General features: G+C 32.3%; 1 protein-coding gene across 1 annotated transcript in view; it reads right to left on the bottom strand.

Annotated features, from left to right (window-relative positions):
- The window catches only part of LOC126772083 (potassium voltage-gated channel protein Shaw-like), a 249197-nt gene that overhangs the window by 80716 nt on the left and 151768 nt on the right, over positions 1 to 16713 (bottom strand). Inside the window, exon 5 of the mRNA XM_050492253.1 lies at positions 16450 to 16683. Coding sequence (XP_050348210.1) covers positions 16450 to 16683 — 234 coding nt within the window. The remainder of the gene's footprint in view (positions 1 to 16449; positions 16684 to 16713) is intronic.

Here is a 16713-nt window from a genome sequence, read left to right as displayed (position 1 = left end):
AGAGGTAACGATGGAATTATTTTGTTAAGGTAAACCATCGTTAGGACTAATGATCTTTTGATAGATATTTATAAAATCTCCATTAAAATTTATAAACAAATTACTTGTTAACAATCAATTAACTGATTCTGAGGTTGTTTCGAAATATACATTGATGTGATAACATCTTAGTATTTAAGGTTTCGAGCGTCGAATGACGTCAGCGTAAGACTTGTGTTGTATCATTAATGTGTGCGTGATATCGGTACATGAGCTCACAAGTTTATACATAAATTCTCGTTTGTACCTTGGCATTCACATCATATTTTTTTCAAACTGCGATTACTAAAGTTTTTATTATTATTATTTTTTATTTAATATATAATTATGTCCAATATATTTATTAATCTTAATCAGCTAGTACATTGTCTAAGAAGCTTGCGTTGATACTCAGCTGAACTTTACTGGTGGTAGAGCTTTGTGCAAGCTCGTCTGGGTAGGTACCACCCACTCATCAGATATTCTACCGCAAAACAGCAGTACTTATTATTGTTATGTTCCGGTTTGAAGGGTGAGTGAGCCAGTGTAATTACAGGCACAAGGGACATAAAATCTTAGTTCCCAAGGTTGGTGGCGCATTGGCTATGTAAGCGATGGTTGACATTTCTTACAATGCCAATGTCTATTAGGGCGTTTGGTGACCACTTACCATCAGGTGGCCCATATTCTCGTCCGTCTTCCTATTTTATAAAAAAAAAGAACAAACGGGTCTGTACTCTGACAAGGAAAAAGGAAGCTTAAGAAAAGGCTTATAATTGTCATTCGTTTCTGTAATATTGTAGAAAAGGTAGGTTTATAGTATAATCGTTCAAGAGGGTTTTTTAAAACTTTATATTATATAAGCTTGCTGTTCTGAAACGATTAAAAAACGTTACTTTAAGCTTTGTAGCTAATACTGAAAAAAAAAAATATTTGATTTATAATTAATGTAAAAATATTTAATATAAAAGTTCTAATAAAAAAATTGCTCTAATAAATATAATTGATTAAGCGTTCATTTTTATCGTGCAATCCGCAAATCTATCGCTTTTACGGCTTTTTACGGTTCGTTAAAGACGAAATAGGTAAGGTAAGATAGGGTTTGGTTTCAAACGGAAGAAATATTCGCAGTCTAATTGGTATCTTACTTTTGTATTTTATTTATTTTCAGATAGGCGGATAGAGTTTCTATGAACTAAGAGACTTGTCATACCCTATTCAGATTTTACGAGGCTTTGATGTGGGGTTGCATTTAATAATGTTATTTGTACACATTTAAATTTCGAACGTCTTTTTTCGATTAGAAAATAATCTCTAGTCAGTAGATATATCTGACCTTGTTTTTTAAGCTACAATGCAATTACAGTGTAATTACAGGCACAAGGGACATAAAATCTTAGTTCCCAAGGTCGGTGGCGCATTGGCTATGTAAGCGATGGTTGACTATATGTTGGTTAAATATCTCTCTCATTTTATTAATATCAAATTATTAATATCATTGGCATCCGAATTTGTTTTTATTGTAATACATTCACACATTCAAATTTGATGAGATTTTAATTATAAAAAGCTGGCCATAAATAATAAGGAAATACTCATAACCAATTTTTTATTTACGCTGAGTCGACATAAAAGTTTAAACCATTAACATTTACCATTCATATTTCATTTAATATACTTCAGAGCAAATTTAAACGACAATACATTGTCTATAAATATATAACTAGTATATATTTTTATATAATAGGAATGCGGACATGCAGATGGCCACCTGGTGATAAATGGTCACTATCGCCTATAGACATTGCCACTGTAAGAAATATTAACTTTTACTTTAGAAAAAATCCTTACATCGTTACTGCGGCACCGACCTTGCAAGCTAAGATGTAATATCCCTTGTCCCAGTAGACTAACTCTCTCACCCATTTTAGTTTTAGTTTGGCGGTTGAATACGTGATGACTGGGTGGTACCTACCCAGACAGGCTTGCACAAGCTCAACCATCAAGTAAAATATCACCATATATACGTAATATGTCCGTGTAGATTTTACGTTAAGCCGAGTAAGTAGGGAAAAGTGAGATACGCATTTACGCAATTGATTCTTTAATAATACGAGGGTTAATATAAAAAACAAATGTGTGTGTGAAGGTACGCATGAGAATTAATGTGTAAAGATGTGAGCGTGACTGATCTGACGTTAACGCATTTGCAATAACAAATCTTACGCTGTTACCTGACGCTCGAAATCTTATGCTGACGTCATCTCTCTCTCGACGAGCTCTCAGTTAGCTCCTACCGTGTACCGAGTGCTGAGATGTTTACACGTCAAGAATACTTTCGTAATGCTATGTAATGAATTAGGCAAAACTTAGTAAAAGGTTAGACTGAGCAGTTATTTTCAACCTATAATAATTGTAATGGCTTTATCAGCGAGTTACTTTTACGTAAGAATACATTTATAATTAGTCAATTATATTATATTATTTAGTCTAAAAGCTCCTCACTTGTCAATATATCCCAAAAATGCAAAACAAAGTACAAAGTGAAAACAAAGTACATGATATATACTTTCTGTATTACTAATTTTCATAATAATTATTAGTGATAATTAGTTTGCCGAGATGGCCTAGTGGTAAGAACGCGTGAATCTTAACCGATGATCGTGGGTTCGAACCCGGGCAAGCACCACTGAATATTCATGTGCTTAATTTGTGTTTATAATTCATCTCGTGTTTGACGGTGCAGGGAAACATCGTGAGGAAACCTGCATGTGTCTAATTTCATTGAAATTCTGCCACATGTGTATTCTACCAACCCGCATTGGAGCGTGGTGGAATAAGCTCTAAACTTTCTCCTCAAAATGGAGAGGAGGCCTTAGCCCAGCAGTGGGACATTAACAGGCTGTTACTGATAATTAGTTTTACATAAAGATAGTTATTCTAAAAATATAACACTTAGTCATTAATATAAACAATATGTATACTTATATAAAGGGCATTGAGAGTAGATATTAATAGAGAGATACAGTAAAGAGAGTAGAGTATTTAAACGATAAATGACACACAAAAAACGAATATAATTACTATATTAGATTAACTACTAATTATATTAGAAATTTACTTTATTTTAATAAATAGATTAAAAATCCATCGTGCTGGTTTTTATATTTAATTAAGGCTGCGCCACACGCGCTCTTATACCGAGCAAAATAACGTTTTTGTATTCGAGTCTAGCAAAAACACTTTGAGAATAATTTATTTATAGCTACTATGTTTATCGTATAAATTTAGAAGTACCTAAAGAAATTATAAATGAAATATAATGTCTAGTGTATATTATAATTTAAAAAAAAATTGTAGTACAGAAAAGCAAAATGTTTACACTCCCGTGCCTCGGACAACACTAAACCACGCAAAGATCCTGCACCTGATCTCTTTCCATATTGTCAAATTTAACGACCCACCAAATTATTAGAGTGAGATAAAAGAGAGTTTTACTTACTTAGAGTTTACTTGTGTTTGCGCATATACTTGTGTAATGTAATATGCCCTACGCAGTTGGCTATTTTCCCTTAAGAATGACGGTCTTGGCTGAAATCGTGACGTTATCATGATCACAAAGTTAGACAATTTACTTGTCCATATAGAAAAGATTAAGTTGGATATTTACCACATTCGCCCATACAATTATACTTCTTTCTATCAATACACCAGCAACGATAGGATTAAAGGATAAGTCTCATTTACCTGTAGTTACACTGTCTCAATTGTCAAACTGATACACAAAAATTGTATTGCTGCTTGTCAGTAGACATTTGGTGGTAAAGGTAGTAACCTTACCGTACCTTAGTACGATGACAAATATTAATTAATATATACAGTCAAATTCCACCACCCATGGGAATTTCGATTTGTTTTACTAAATATATAAAGAAGAGTATTATATTTTTCAATATATTCACATTTTTCCGAAACTCGCTGAAACATACTTTGAGGCAATATTTCACACCACAGCTGCAAATACTGATATGTTTCGATTGGGTTTTTTATCTGAATATTAGAAAAGGGTCGTGCTGTGAATAAAAATCATAATATTTAATTTGAACTTTGAACTAATATTTTAAAAAATATAAAGAGAAATAAAATCTTACGATTTCGAGTGGCTTTGAATTTAGTGAAACGGTATGTTTTATTTTTTAATTTTAAGAATCTACATTTAAAATAATATTTAAAAAAATGACCTCTAACTGTACACGATAATATAGCCTACGTAGTTGGCTCCCTTAACAATGGCCAGTAACAGTAACAACTGGGCTAAGGCCTCCTCTCCCTTTTTGAGGAGTAGGTTTGGAGCTTATTCCAACCACACTGCTCCAATGCGGGTTGGTAGAATACATATGTGACATAATTTCAACTGAATTAGACACGTGCAGGTTTCCTCACGTTGTTTTCCTTAATTATAATCACTATGCCGTCTCGGCTTCTACTACTGAGAATAATACTGAGTTAAAGACTAATTAAATAACAGTTGGTGGGTTACACATGTGGCATAGTTTCAGTCAAATTCATCCCATGCAAGTTTCCTCACGATGTTTTTCTTCACCGTCAAGCAAGAGATGAATTATAAAAACAAATTTAACACATGAAAATTAAGTGGTGCTTGCCCGGGTTTGAACCCACGACCATCGGTTAAGATTTACGCGTTGTTACCGAAATCAATCAGTAGCCATTCTCATCATTATCAGGTAGGCAAACGACTAATCCACATTCGGAAGACACAAAGACCCTTTTTTTGGTCAACGCGCTGCCAACGATGGGATATAATGATTACCTTATGTACCTGTAATTATACTGGCTCACTAACCTTTCAAACTGAAACACAACACTCTTACGCTTCCCATGGCTTAATCCGTAGATTCTAACTAGCATTCTAACTATTAACAGACTTTTTACTTTATATAAATATAATAAGTAAAGTCAATGCAGTCAGATGGAACACAGTCTGTTGGCTTTCGTGGCAAATGCTAGCAAAACTCTAACAGATACATTAAAACTTTGTCTAGACTCATGTTCTCGGACAGTTGCATTCATTTTTATAAAGTTATGTTTATTTTTACAGTAAAAAGTTAATTTATTCCATTCAAACTTCGAACACGCTTGAAATATAAAATATTATACGATGAAATATAATATATGATAAAATTGTAGCTATTTTCATAGACAAAACGTATCATTGATATCATAAAATAAGTTTTATACCAAGGTATGTTTAGTATCTTGTTAATGGTAACAAAGCAAGTCGAACATTTTCACCCCAAAACACGTTCCAATATGGTTCTGCTTCTATCCCTAAATTAAAAAAATATATGTATAGAATGTTTTTATGATGGATATTTAACGTCATGAATATTATAAACATATATAAAATAAGACTTTAATTTCGCAATTTATTTTTAGTCATGGTACCTTTTTTCCGAACCAGTGTAGTTTTTATTTTGCCTATTATTAAGTAAGTAAAGCTTCTACATTGAATAAAGGAATTTGAATTTGAATTGAAGAAGTACTTTCCAGTATCTAGTTAGGCGTTTTTAGAATTTGAAAAGCTTAATTTAATTTCGTCTCGGGTTCAAGTAAGCCCTTATCAAGAATAATGTGGAATTTTCGTATAATGTGGCGACCTTGGGACATTGTTATTTTCGTGTTCTCTGCTTTTAGGAAATAGTTGCCTTGTGTATATGACCCACGAGAAATACATTTTATATATATGCTGCTCGCTGGTAATACCACGTGTTTTCTATATGCACTTCAGGGTAATGACTGTATTGAAAATAAGGTTCATACGATGTTAACTTATGAGAATAGATGTTTTAAAATTAATCTCTGCGCCATTTTAAAAAGTAGAAATAAATTACAAAAATAGCTTTTGCAGGCCAGTATGTAAGTTTGTTAGGAGTAATTTATTTTGTAAATAGTTTTTAATATAGGATTGAAAGCAAATTAAGAAGAAATAAACGAAATTTAACCTTAAAAGTTTCGTTTTAAAAACCTACATTATAGCAAATATTTGTTCGTTAGCGTCAATTATTATTCATATTTACATAAAACAGTTCTTATATATCTTAAGAAAACATTAATTTCTTATAGGACTCGAATATCTCATCCCAAACAACAATAACAGACAAAAGGCGCGAACTATATAAGTGTATAACAGACCCAGTACTCGCGTTAACTCAATAAAGATGGAAAAACGGGTCAGCACTAGACTTGAGTGCACTACGAGTAGAGTGAGCGTGTTGCCTCAGACGTGCTTCGTTTATATTGTACTGTCTTTTTCAAATATTTTATTCTAAATTTGGAAAAAAGGCTTGTCAATATCTACAAATCCCGCGGTTAAATTATATTTTACACTCTGTGAATATATTTCGTTGTTGTGATTGTTAAAGCATGTTGTTCGATAAAAAATATGTATCATTTGTGGTATGTACTGTTGACTTCGTGATCGTGATGTGCAAGCCCATCACTAACTCATTACATATTTATTTAAAAAATATTAAGTCTGAAAAGTACAAAGGTTTATAAAGAATATTTTACACGTTAAGTTACGTTTAACAGAATACTATTTAATACCTATAAAAAGATTGCTTGCTAACTAAGAAGTAACTTCCAAACTTCAAACTTTTATTTATGATCTTAATATTTTATTAATTAGCGAAATGTATTATAGTTATACAATTAAATAATTACCTTTAAATACATTACTAATATGCCTCGGAAACTTATAAATAGCCACTAGAGTCTAGTGACTAGACCAACGAGGCAGTTAATCATATATATGTATATATGATTATACATACACTAAAAAAATATGTACAAAATTTAAAATGATGTATGTACTTTTCACCAGTTTCAGCTATAGCGACTATTTTATAGTATCGTAGCCTTATGTAACGGCCGGCATATTGAAAAGATCGAAATTAGACCGTAAATTTCTAAGCTCCGCATTAAAACTACGCATTTATTGATAGAAAACCTTAATAACTCTTAGTAACCCAACCTAGAATTTATACTCATCACCTTGGTATTACAGCTTTATTGACTAACCAATATTGTCTAGCGGTAAGCGGTAAAAATAATTAAAATCAATAGAATTTAGCATAATACAAATTACTGTTGTATTGGAAAGTTATATGAAATAATTGATTTTGCAATTCCTCAGAATAGTGTTTACTTATATACAACGAATTACGAAATAACAGAAGGATTTCCTGCGAAATAGATATTTCGTAATTTTGAAGCAATGTACTATAATTTTCACAAAATTTCTTAGTAACATATTTTACTTAACGTGCAGAGAAATGCGCACTGCGTCATGATATCAACTCGCATATCGCTTGATATAATTTCCACATATAACGCTAGTTTAAATGTTATGGGTTTATATGACCCAGTGATTAGAATACGTGCATCTTAACTGAAGATTTTGAGTTCCACGTCGAGCAATCACCATAAAGATTTTTAATAATAATAATAATATCCTGAGACGTTAATCACACATGGCCATCTGATCCCAAACTAAGCAGAGCTTGTACTATGGGAACCAGACAACTGATATACTACATATACTACTTTTATTTTGTATATAAATACTTATATAGATTACATCCAGACTCAGGACAAACAGACATGTTCATGCACACAAATGTCTGTCCTGGGTGTCGAACCCACAACCTTCGGCGTGAAAGGCAAGTATCTACCTACGACGCCAACGGGCCCATATGCTTAGTTCGTTCTTACAATTTATCTCATGTTTGGCAGTGAATTTAAACATCGTGAGGAAGCATGGATGTGCTTGATGAAATTCTGCCACATAATTATCCACTAACCTACAAATCTTCCAAAAAGGGAGGAATCAGTCAATAAGAATTACAGCTCGTACTTTTACCACTTACTAAGAATTAATCATTTTTCTCATGTATGTACATCACAAATAGTACACGTTCTTAAGTAAATGAGCTGTAAACGTTTGCGGAGTTTAGGCGTGTATTTTGGCACATGGTAATTCATAATAAAGCCGGTACCCTAGGGGGTAAACTAGAGGGTGGGTTATTCGGTCTCAGTAAATAATTACGAAGACTTTTCAGTAGCTACAATGAAGTTTTCTATACAAGTTTTGTAATAATACAGAATGTGCATACTTGTATTTATAACGTCGATGTTCATTAAATATATAAAGTTTTAAATTCCAAAAATAAAAAATAATAATTATTATTATTTTACTATATTTGGCATGATGAACAAAAACTGCTTTAAAAATATTTCTCAAATATGATATCTCTGGTAAATAATTATTTACGATTACTTATAATATAAATAATTGTTATTTTTGTTTTAAAAGCAAAAATAAAATTATCTGGAAAATCTTCCGTACTATGATATCGATGAATACGAAACTCTTAAGAAGGTCACAGGTGCTACTTTTCTAAGTGCATCTAAATTTTCCATGTGTTGAAATGATTGAATCTATCTCGAAATAACATTGAAGAAAACTTTCATGTTTCGAAACCAATTCTTAGACATAACAATCCGCTTACCCCGTTTGAATAACTGTGATGGATTTTGTGCTGTGAATTGTTCCTAACAAGAAACGAATCTTTTGTCTTGCGCTAGGATATTTAAGAGCTCCTTGACTTTATTTAGGCTACAATCAATACCTTTGTTATCTCGCTTAAATCAATATTATGATACCCAAATTATGACTTATAAAGTAAACAGGTTAACATAATGGGCTTACGAAACGTGTTTTCTAAAAAAGCTTGTTAATTTTGATTGATTTCTGACCTTGCTTTTGATTTACAATTTTTAATTATTTATATATGAACGGCTGGTGAGCAAAATGGTAACCCATTATCAGGTAGCCCTGATGATAAGTAACTTTTACCTATGAGCATTGCAAGACTTTTTTTCACTGGTGGTAGGGCTTTGTGCAAGCTCGTCTGGGTAGGTACCACCCACTCATCAGATATTCTACCGCAAAACAACAATACTTGATATTGTTGTGTTCCGGTTTGAAGGGTGAGTGAGCCAGTGTAATTACATGCACAAGGGACATAAAATCTTAGTTCCGAAGGTTGGTGGCGTATTGGCTATGTAAGCGATGGTTGACATTTCTTACAATGCCAATGTCTAAGGGCGTTTGGTGACCACTTACTATCAGGTGGCAGTAAAAATTATAGACCACGTATTACATATGCAATGCGCTGCCAATTAATGTATCTAAGCTCTTATATCCCTAGTGTATACAATTTTCACTGTCTCACTTATTGTTTAAGCCCGAACAGAGCAATGCAAGGAATTTTTACTCACCGGTTAAAAAATTACAAATGGTACCCAAATGTGCCTACATAATCCTTACAATCAGTAAAAATGAAACATCAATAATACGAGTGAGTGGCCCAAATGCATTTATACATAATTATAATATAATATAATAAGTGACACGATTTCTAATGAATAACCGCAATTGAAATATATCAATAATACTTGAACGATTATGATCCTTCTGTAACCGGATTATCGTCATTAATAAGTATTACATTCTATTTATAGTTGACTAAATCGAAATATACCTCCAAACCAGATGGCCAAGCTGAAGTCACTTGTAGGCTTTTTATGTTGGCGTTATGCCAGAACGTTGGTTCCAATATTTTCAGAAACTTGTTACGCTTTAGTGTTCCAGCATTGTTGGCGCGCTTAACGGAAAACAAAATACGTTGTTACAAAATACTTGTCGATAGTTAATCACAGATATTTTATTCAGTACTTTTTAACAACAACTTCTCGTTGGTACTTTATGTTTCAACTTGAAGATTTTTATAATGCTATCCACAAATGATTAACAAAACACGTTTAACAACTGATAATTTTACAAAAAATATTTCAAAAACTATTCAGGTGACAAACATTGTTTTTCGCAAACATTATCATTTATAAATTATTTAACAAATATTTACTTCGCAAATGTTTATTTTTGCAAATGAGCTGAATATTAAAGTTTGACTTATAAAATTTATATTTCACCAAATATATTTTTTCTCAAATTTTCAAAAGATAGCAGTAGGTAGATAGAGCATGTTAGTGGGAGAAGAAAAAAGTTATTTTGCATCTCAGCGTGATTAGATATTGACCCAAAGATGTCATGTTTTTAAAATGGCTGCGCTAGGAGACTCGATCAGTCACCCTTTTCTTCATTCGTCGCGTTCGGTTGCACAACCGAACTTTACGGAACTACTCAAGGGGTAAGACAAACAAGACTGCGTGAAGACGAAGTGCTCAGGTTTTTGAGACAGCAAAACTATTGTTGAAGCGCTGGGTTGGAGTAACACGTTAGTAGGTAGTAAAAAATTAAGTTTAAAATAAAATAACATTCCACAAAATAAATTAGAAAGTAAGCAATTATAGACAAGCTAGAAATTTTAAACAAAAGCCTTAATTTACCTTTATGTAAAGAACTTTAAAGAAGCAAAGCCTTTGCTATTCAATTATTTTTATCTGTATTATTATTATAGATGTACTTTATTCCTATTTGTTTAAGTATATAGTACAATCTTAAGCCAACGTCAACATCTTGACAAATAACATGTCGTTAGATTCTTAAGGTGGCTTTCCGGTGCGTAATATTACGGTCGGAACGCCGGCACGTTCCGCCCGCCATATCCCATAAACATAAACGAGTATATGGACAAAATGGCTTTAAATCTTAAGACCAATCATTCTTCAAGATCATTGTCTCCTTATTATAATCTGCAGAATCACGCACAATGAGAAGCTACCTTTAGAAATATCCGAAATGTCATACGTTATAGTATGACATCATCAGAAATCTAATATGACAAATGGTTCCTGGTAACATTTTCTTTTTATATTTGTCCGAATAGATTTTGACAAATCGTATCGTTAAATTCGTCGACGTAAATATTACAGGTTATACGACGTCATAAGGAATCAAATATGTCTGACGGTTCGTTATGAAACTTTCTTATTATTTTGGACCGAATCGTTTGACAAAAAGATATATCATTGAATTGAAATATATTTAAGTTAAATAGAATAGTAATATGCTTCCCTTCAATTATATAAGAGGACGCCTTAGCCCAGCTAAGGGGAAATTTACAGGCTAACTAAGAATGCACTTAATATCAGCTCACTCGTGAAATATTGAGAACTAATTTATGGTGAAAGATTGTTATGATGTCGTTATCGTAGTTCTTTAAATATATAACTTATATACTCGATGTCGCATATTCTTACATAATAGCTTTTTCTATGTGCTACGGTGATATTGCAATTTAATTTTTTTGAAGTATATTGTTTACATAAAAAAAAAGATAAGATGTAAGAAAATATGGCGCGTTTTTGTCGCGGTAGTGGTTTGTACAGGGTCGTCTGGGTACTGACCACGCACTCATAATATATTCTGCCGCCAAGCAGCTATACTTTATTGTGGCATTCCGGTTTGAATGGTGAGTGAGTGAGTGACCCAAATGCATTTATACATAATTATAATATAATATAATAAGTGACACGATTTCTAATGAATAACCGCAATTGAAATATATCAGACGGAAATGGAGAAAATAAAGTGATTATTTAAAGATATAATAAACTTTTATGAATTATCGTACCTTAATCTGTAAATATTCAAGTAGCTGATGAGCGACGGTGAGGCAAATAAATCCTTAAGAAATAAAACGGCTTATTAATTTAAGTAGAAATTAAACGAATAATTTACGCATAATGCAAAACATTTACTATCGAATAAATATTCTTCTTGTATACAATCGCAAAAAATATCTTATTTGACTACAAATGTAGTCGGGAATAGAGTATTGAATGTCTGCATTGAATGCAAATCAACACTCCGATCACGTCTTATATCACTTGATACTTGAACCAATTGCAAATTGATGCGGAGGAACGGAGACACGTCACGACAGATGCGGTTACCTATTTATACAATATTTCTCGTACTATCAACGTTTTTTTTGTTTATGTAAAATACATTTCGTAAATATCTTACTATTATTTGACTGTTTTGAGAAATGCTTAGGAACTAACAATGAAATTGCAAACAATAAACAAATCGCAGAATTTATTAATTATATACACATGTAAAGTATAAGGACTTTGTGCAAGTCCGTCTGAGTAGGTACCATTCATCTTCACATATTCTACCGCTAAGCAGTGATATGTGGTGTTGTTGATCCAGTTTGAAGGGTGAGTGAGACACGGTAACACGAGAGACATAACACCTTAGTTCCTAATGTTGGCACATTCGTTTTTTTTTTATCGAATAGGAAGGCGGACGAGCATATGGGCCACCTGATGGTAAGTGGTCACCAACGCCCATAGACATTGGCATTGTAAGAAATGTTAACCATCGCTTACATCACCAATGTGCCACCAACCTTGGGAACTAAGATGTTATCTCCCTTGTGCCTGATACATTGGTGATGTAAGGAACGGTTAATATTAATTCTAACAGTGCCGAGGTCTTTGGGTGGTGGTGAATTACCATTAGGTTAAAAAAAATCGATACACATTTTCTAAAATGTTTTTTTAACTGCGCTATCACAGCTCTCTTGTGTACATGTAAACAATATGTATTGGTATTTGGAAAAATGTAACTAAAGTTTCTTGCGAATTCTTGGTAGAATCGACATTTCAAATCAATAGTAGCTTTACTTTTTATTCATATTAAATTAAAATTCAAACAGAATTTACTTTAAGAAAATACTTTTCAGTTTGATTTTTTCAAGTGTATATACAAATATGTATTCTAATTAGATTTCATTAGTTGTTATAGTTAGAAGCATTAATTAATTTAAAAGGAATAATGAATCGAAGCTGCTAAGTGGCCATCAAATCCCATAGGATACTTAGCTAATGCAACACAAACAGTGGATTCTAAGATATTTTCCTTTAATAATTAGAATGAGTAAATGAAAAAAAATATCTTAAATTCCACTACCAATTAAAGTCAATAGAATTGAATATTTAATTATATTCATTTTAGATATTTCCTGGCTTTAGCCAAGCAATAATAAGTATACTAATACTGTAAATGAGAAAGTAACTCTGTATATATCTATCTTTCTGTTACGTTTTTACGGCTTAACCACGGAAGCGATTTTGATTAAATTTTCTATGAAGCTTACTATGAACTCCAAAGAAACACCTTACACCTAACAAATGCCCACTCGAAAACACACGCGAGAAACCGTGGCCGAAAACTTGTATTATAACTACAGCTAACGATTTATTGTATTTTTTAATGTACTTAGCATATATGCGTTATTTTTATACCTAACAACTACCTCGTTTTTCTAGTGACTAGCTTAAAAGGCTGTTGACCCCGGCCTATAGAACCAGGAGGGTTCAAGCAACGGGTCAGGCTAATAAAAACTTATTGGGCTTTTCTGTTGCGAAATTCTTAGTGGCAGCCTGAAGTGAGGAAACAGGCAACTCGTTTTGGAATGCACGTAACGCCGTTTGTATTGCGTCTGAACTTTCTCCGATCGTGTCGGTTTTCTGTAATAAGAAAGTGCACTATCACTTGCAAAAACTTCTGCATTATATAATTTTGCACTATTATATATCTTGAACAGTCATTTTCGCCCTCATCACCTAAATCGATCAGTAGAATATCATCATCACTTAACAAAATCAAAATATATTTTTTTATGTTGTCTCTAACAAACGCTCTTACAAGCTTAACCTTTTTTTATTTGCCAACAACAGATTTTAAGCATACATTAAAGCAAAAATGAAATAAAAAAGCCAAACATTTTTCCACAAAGTTTTGGTTAAATTATCCTAGCAAAGTCTTCAGCTTAATGACTTCAGAGTTTTAAAGAGTATAAGATTTCGTAAAACGATTTGCATTTTACTTCGTTTCTATTATAAGCAAATTTTTCTGTTCCAAATTTGAAATAAAATGTTTACAAATTATTATCACAAATTTTAAAAATTCAAATTTTACAATCACTAAGTGTCAGCTAAGTATCTGCTCACGAAGCGATGTTGAAAACCGTTGATTTTAAGGAGAATTTTCCTTGATATATAAGCCTTTAGCAAATTAAAGTCTTTCTGAAAGAGCAGGTGTCGTTACTCGCAAACGGAAAATGCGCGGAAATTTACAGTGTCACATGAAAAGTTATCTTATATAAAGCGCGCTTTAGTTTATTATCGCTTGCACCATCGTTTTTGGGAAACATTTAGGATTGAAGGCAATTTTGTAGCGCCAAAATTTTGTTAAATGTTCATCGAGCTATTAAATTTAAATGGGTAGGTTTCACGAGATAGTTGTTTGGTAGTTTTAAAACGTAGAAAGTTGGACCAATGACAAATCGTTACATGTAGTTAGACTATATTATTTTAGGTCAAAAAGAGGTAATATGTGTTCAAATAAAGCATTCCATTTATTCTTTGTATTGACTGTTTATGGGATATATTTATATAATACTTGGTAGTGTGTTTTACCATATTTAGTTTCTGTATTATTAAAATATAATGTGTAGTGTTTACGCACTGTTATGTAGTCATTGGTTTGGTTATATAGATCATATAATATAATATTATATATTATATGATCTATAATACATGATCAGGCTATTTCCGGGCGTGTCGGATTGCCGTCCCATTTTTTCATATTTACTAAAATTATTTTAATATTTCTCTTTGCCTTTTACCTATATTTTCTTTTTAAGTGTAATGTTTGTTATGACGTAATTTCTAGCAGTGCTTATTACAAGTCGTTTAAGGTATATTGTATTAGGGTGAAAGTACCTACCTGGACAACTGAGCTTTACTAGGGTCGAATTGGAAAAAATGCTTTATTAAATTCTCCGAAAAAAGTTAAACAGCAAAATCTTATTAATACATAAATTTCAGCCAAATCGTATGAGTCGTTTTCGAAATACTCGAATAAGATCAGGTTTTTCTTTCCAAAATTGGAAGTAATTTTGTCGATTTAATGTACTTAGTTAACAACATTTATATCAAGTGTCAACATTCCTTTGCCCGTTCAAAACAAACCTTTTATGCCCCTATGTGTATGAATGATGAACGAACTATGCTAAAAATCATTTTATGGTAAGAGAATCTGATAATTATTAAACGTTACACTAATATAGATATGTTTATCGTAAATATATTTTAGTTTTCAGAAACTTAAAAAACTGTATTTGTCTTCAATATTTTTATCTTTTTTTAATACTTTACTTTATGTACTTTAATTACATTTTAGATAACTTGTTCATGTTAGGTTCACTCAATGTTTCAATGTAAAAGTGGAAACTTTGTTGGCTTATGCGACACTTATTTTGCTATCAAATTTTATGTATTATACTATGATGTATGATTCACAAAAAATAAATATATTGATATAATAAAATAAATATTTAAAGGATAACGAAATAGTAAATTTTTCATCAGAATAATTTAGCATAGTAATAGCACTTTACAAGTTCGTTTCGAATATCGATTCATTGTTATGCACGAGCACACCGTTGCGGATATCATAATTTATTTATGCATTTTAAATAAAAGCTACATTTTCCATTTAATAAAGTAACAATCTACGAATGTCCCGCCGCTGGCCTCTGCTCTGGAGGAGTAAGCTTTGTTTTACACCACACTGCTCAAATGCCAGGTGTTAGTTATATGTTGTGGAAAGCGATATAGTTCAATATTAAGTTGCTCATTTGAGCATCATAGTACTAGAGAAGGGGTAAACACCGTGACGTCACCTACTCGAGATTGAGACATAGTATCGCTCAGCCATCGCTTCCGCCGTCATATATATGTGAGTGTCAGATTTTTATCTATAATAGGTTTCTTCACGAAGTTTTCCTTAATCATCTAGCACAAGATGAATTATAAAAACAAATAAAGTACGTGAAAAGTTAATAGGGTTGTCTAAGTTTGAACCCACCATCTTCGTTTAAGATTAACATGTTTTAGTCACTGTGCCAGCTTGACTCGAAATTTGTATGGGTAGTGTAAATTAAATATTATAGCTAATTTACCGATAACTCCGGAACACTCTCTCTCACACAAGGGTTGTAAGCTTCATTGCTCTATTACGGTTGAAGAAGACGATATAACAACTGTATTTATTTTTGTTCTTTTTATTCAATTACTTACACAGTTAAAGTCATATTGTATGATTCTAATGAACATTTTAACAACTTTCGTATTCATCATTCTATTACTGTAACATACTTAAATGATAATTTCCTTCCTATAAGTGTGTTTGTAAATGTATTTCATGTAATACTTTTAAATTTATTCAGACATGCATGCTTCCTTATTAAGTCTTTTTTTAGTGGAAAAATTACAGGCTATTACTGAAAAAAATCTAAATCTACTTACCACAGATCTCACCAGCAACTCGATGGTAAACCAAACATTACAGACCAGCTCAATATAAAAGAAGGCGACATGAGGCTGGCCGTTATTTTGCCAGGGATTCGTTTCCACGACCGCAGTGGTATTGTCTGTGTATTTCTCTAAGTGTAACTCGATGACTCGGAGATCTGGATGCGTCTTTAGACAGAAGCATAAGACTGATATGCAGATGAAGAACACCGATATGGCGGATATCACCTGAAAAGAAAAAACAGAATCAATTCATTA

This window comes from Nymphalis io, chromosome 11 (genome assembly GCF_905147045.1).
Source record: "Nymphalis io chromosome 11, ilAglIoxx1.1, whole genome shotgun sequence".
Classification (NCBI taxonomy): domain Eukaryota; kingdom Metazoa; phylum Arthropoda; class Insecta; order Lepidoptera; family Nymphalidae; genus Nymphalis; species Nymphalis io.
This window is presented reverse-complemented; position numbering and strand designations above follow the sequence as displayed.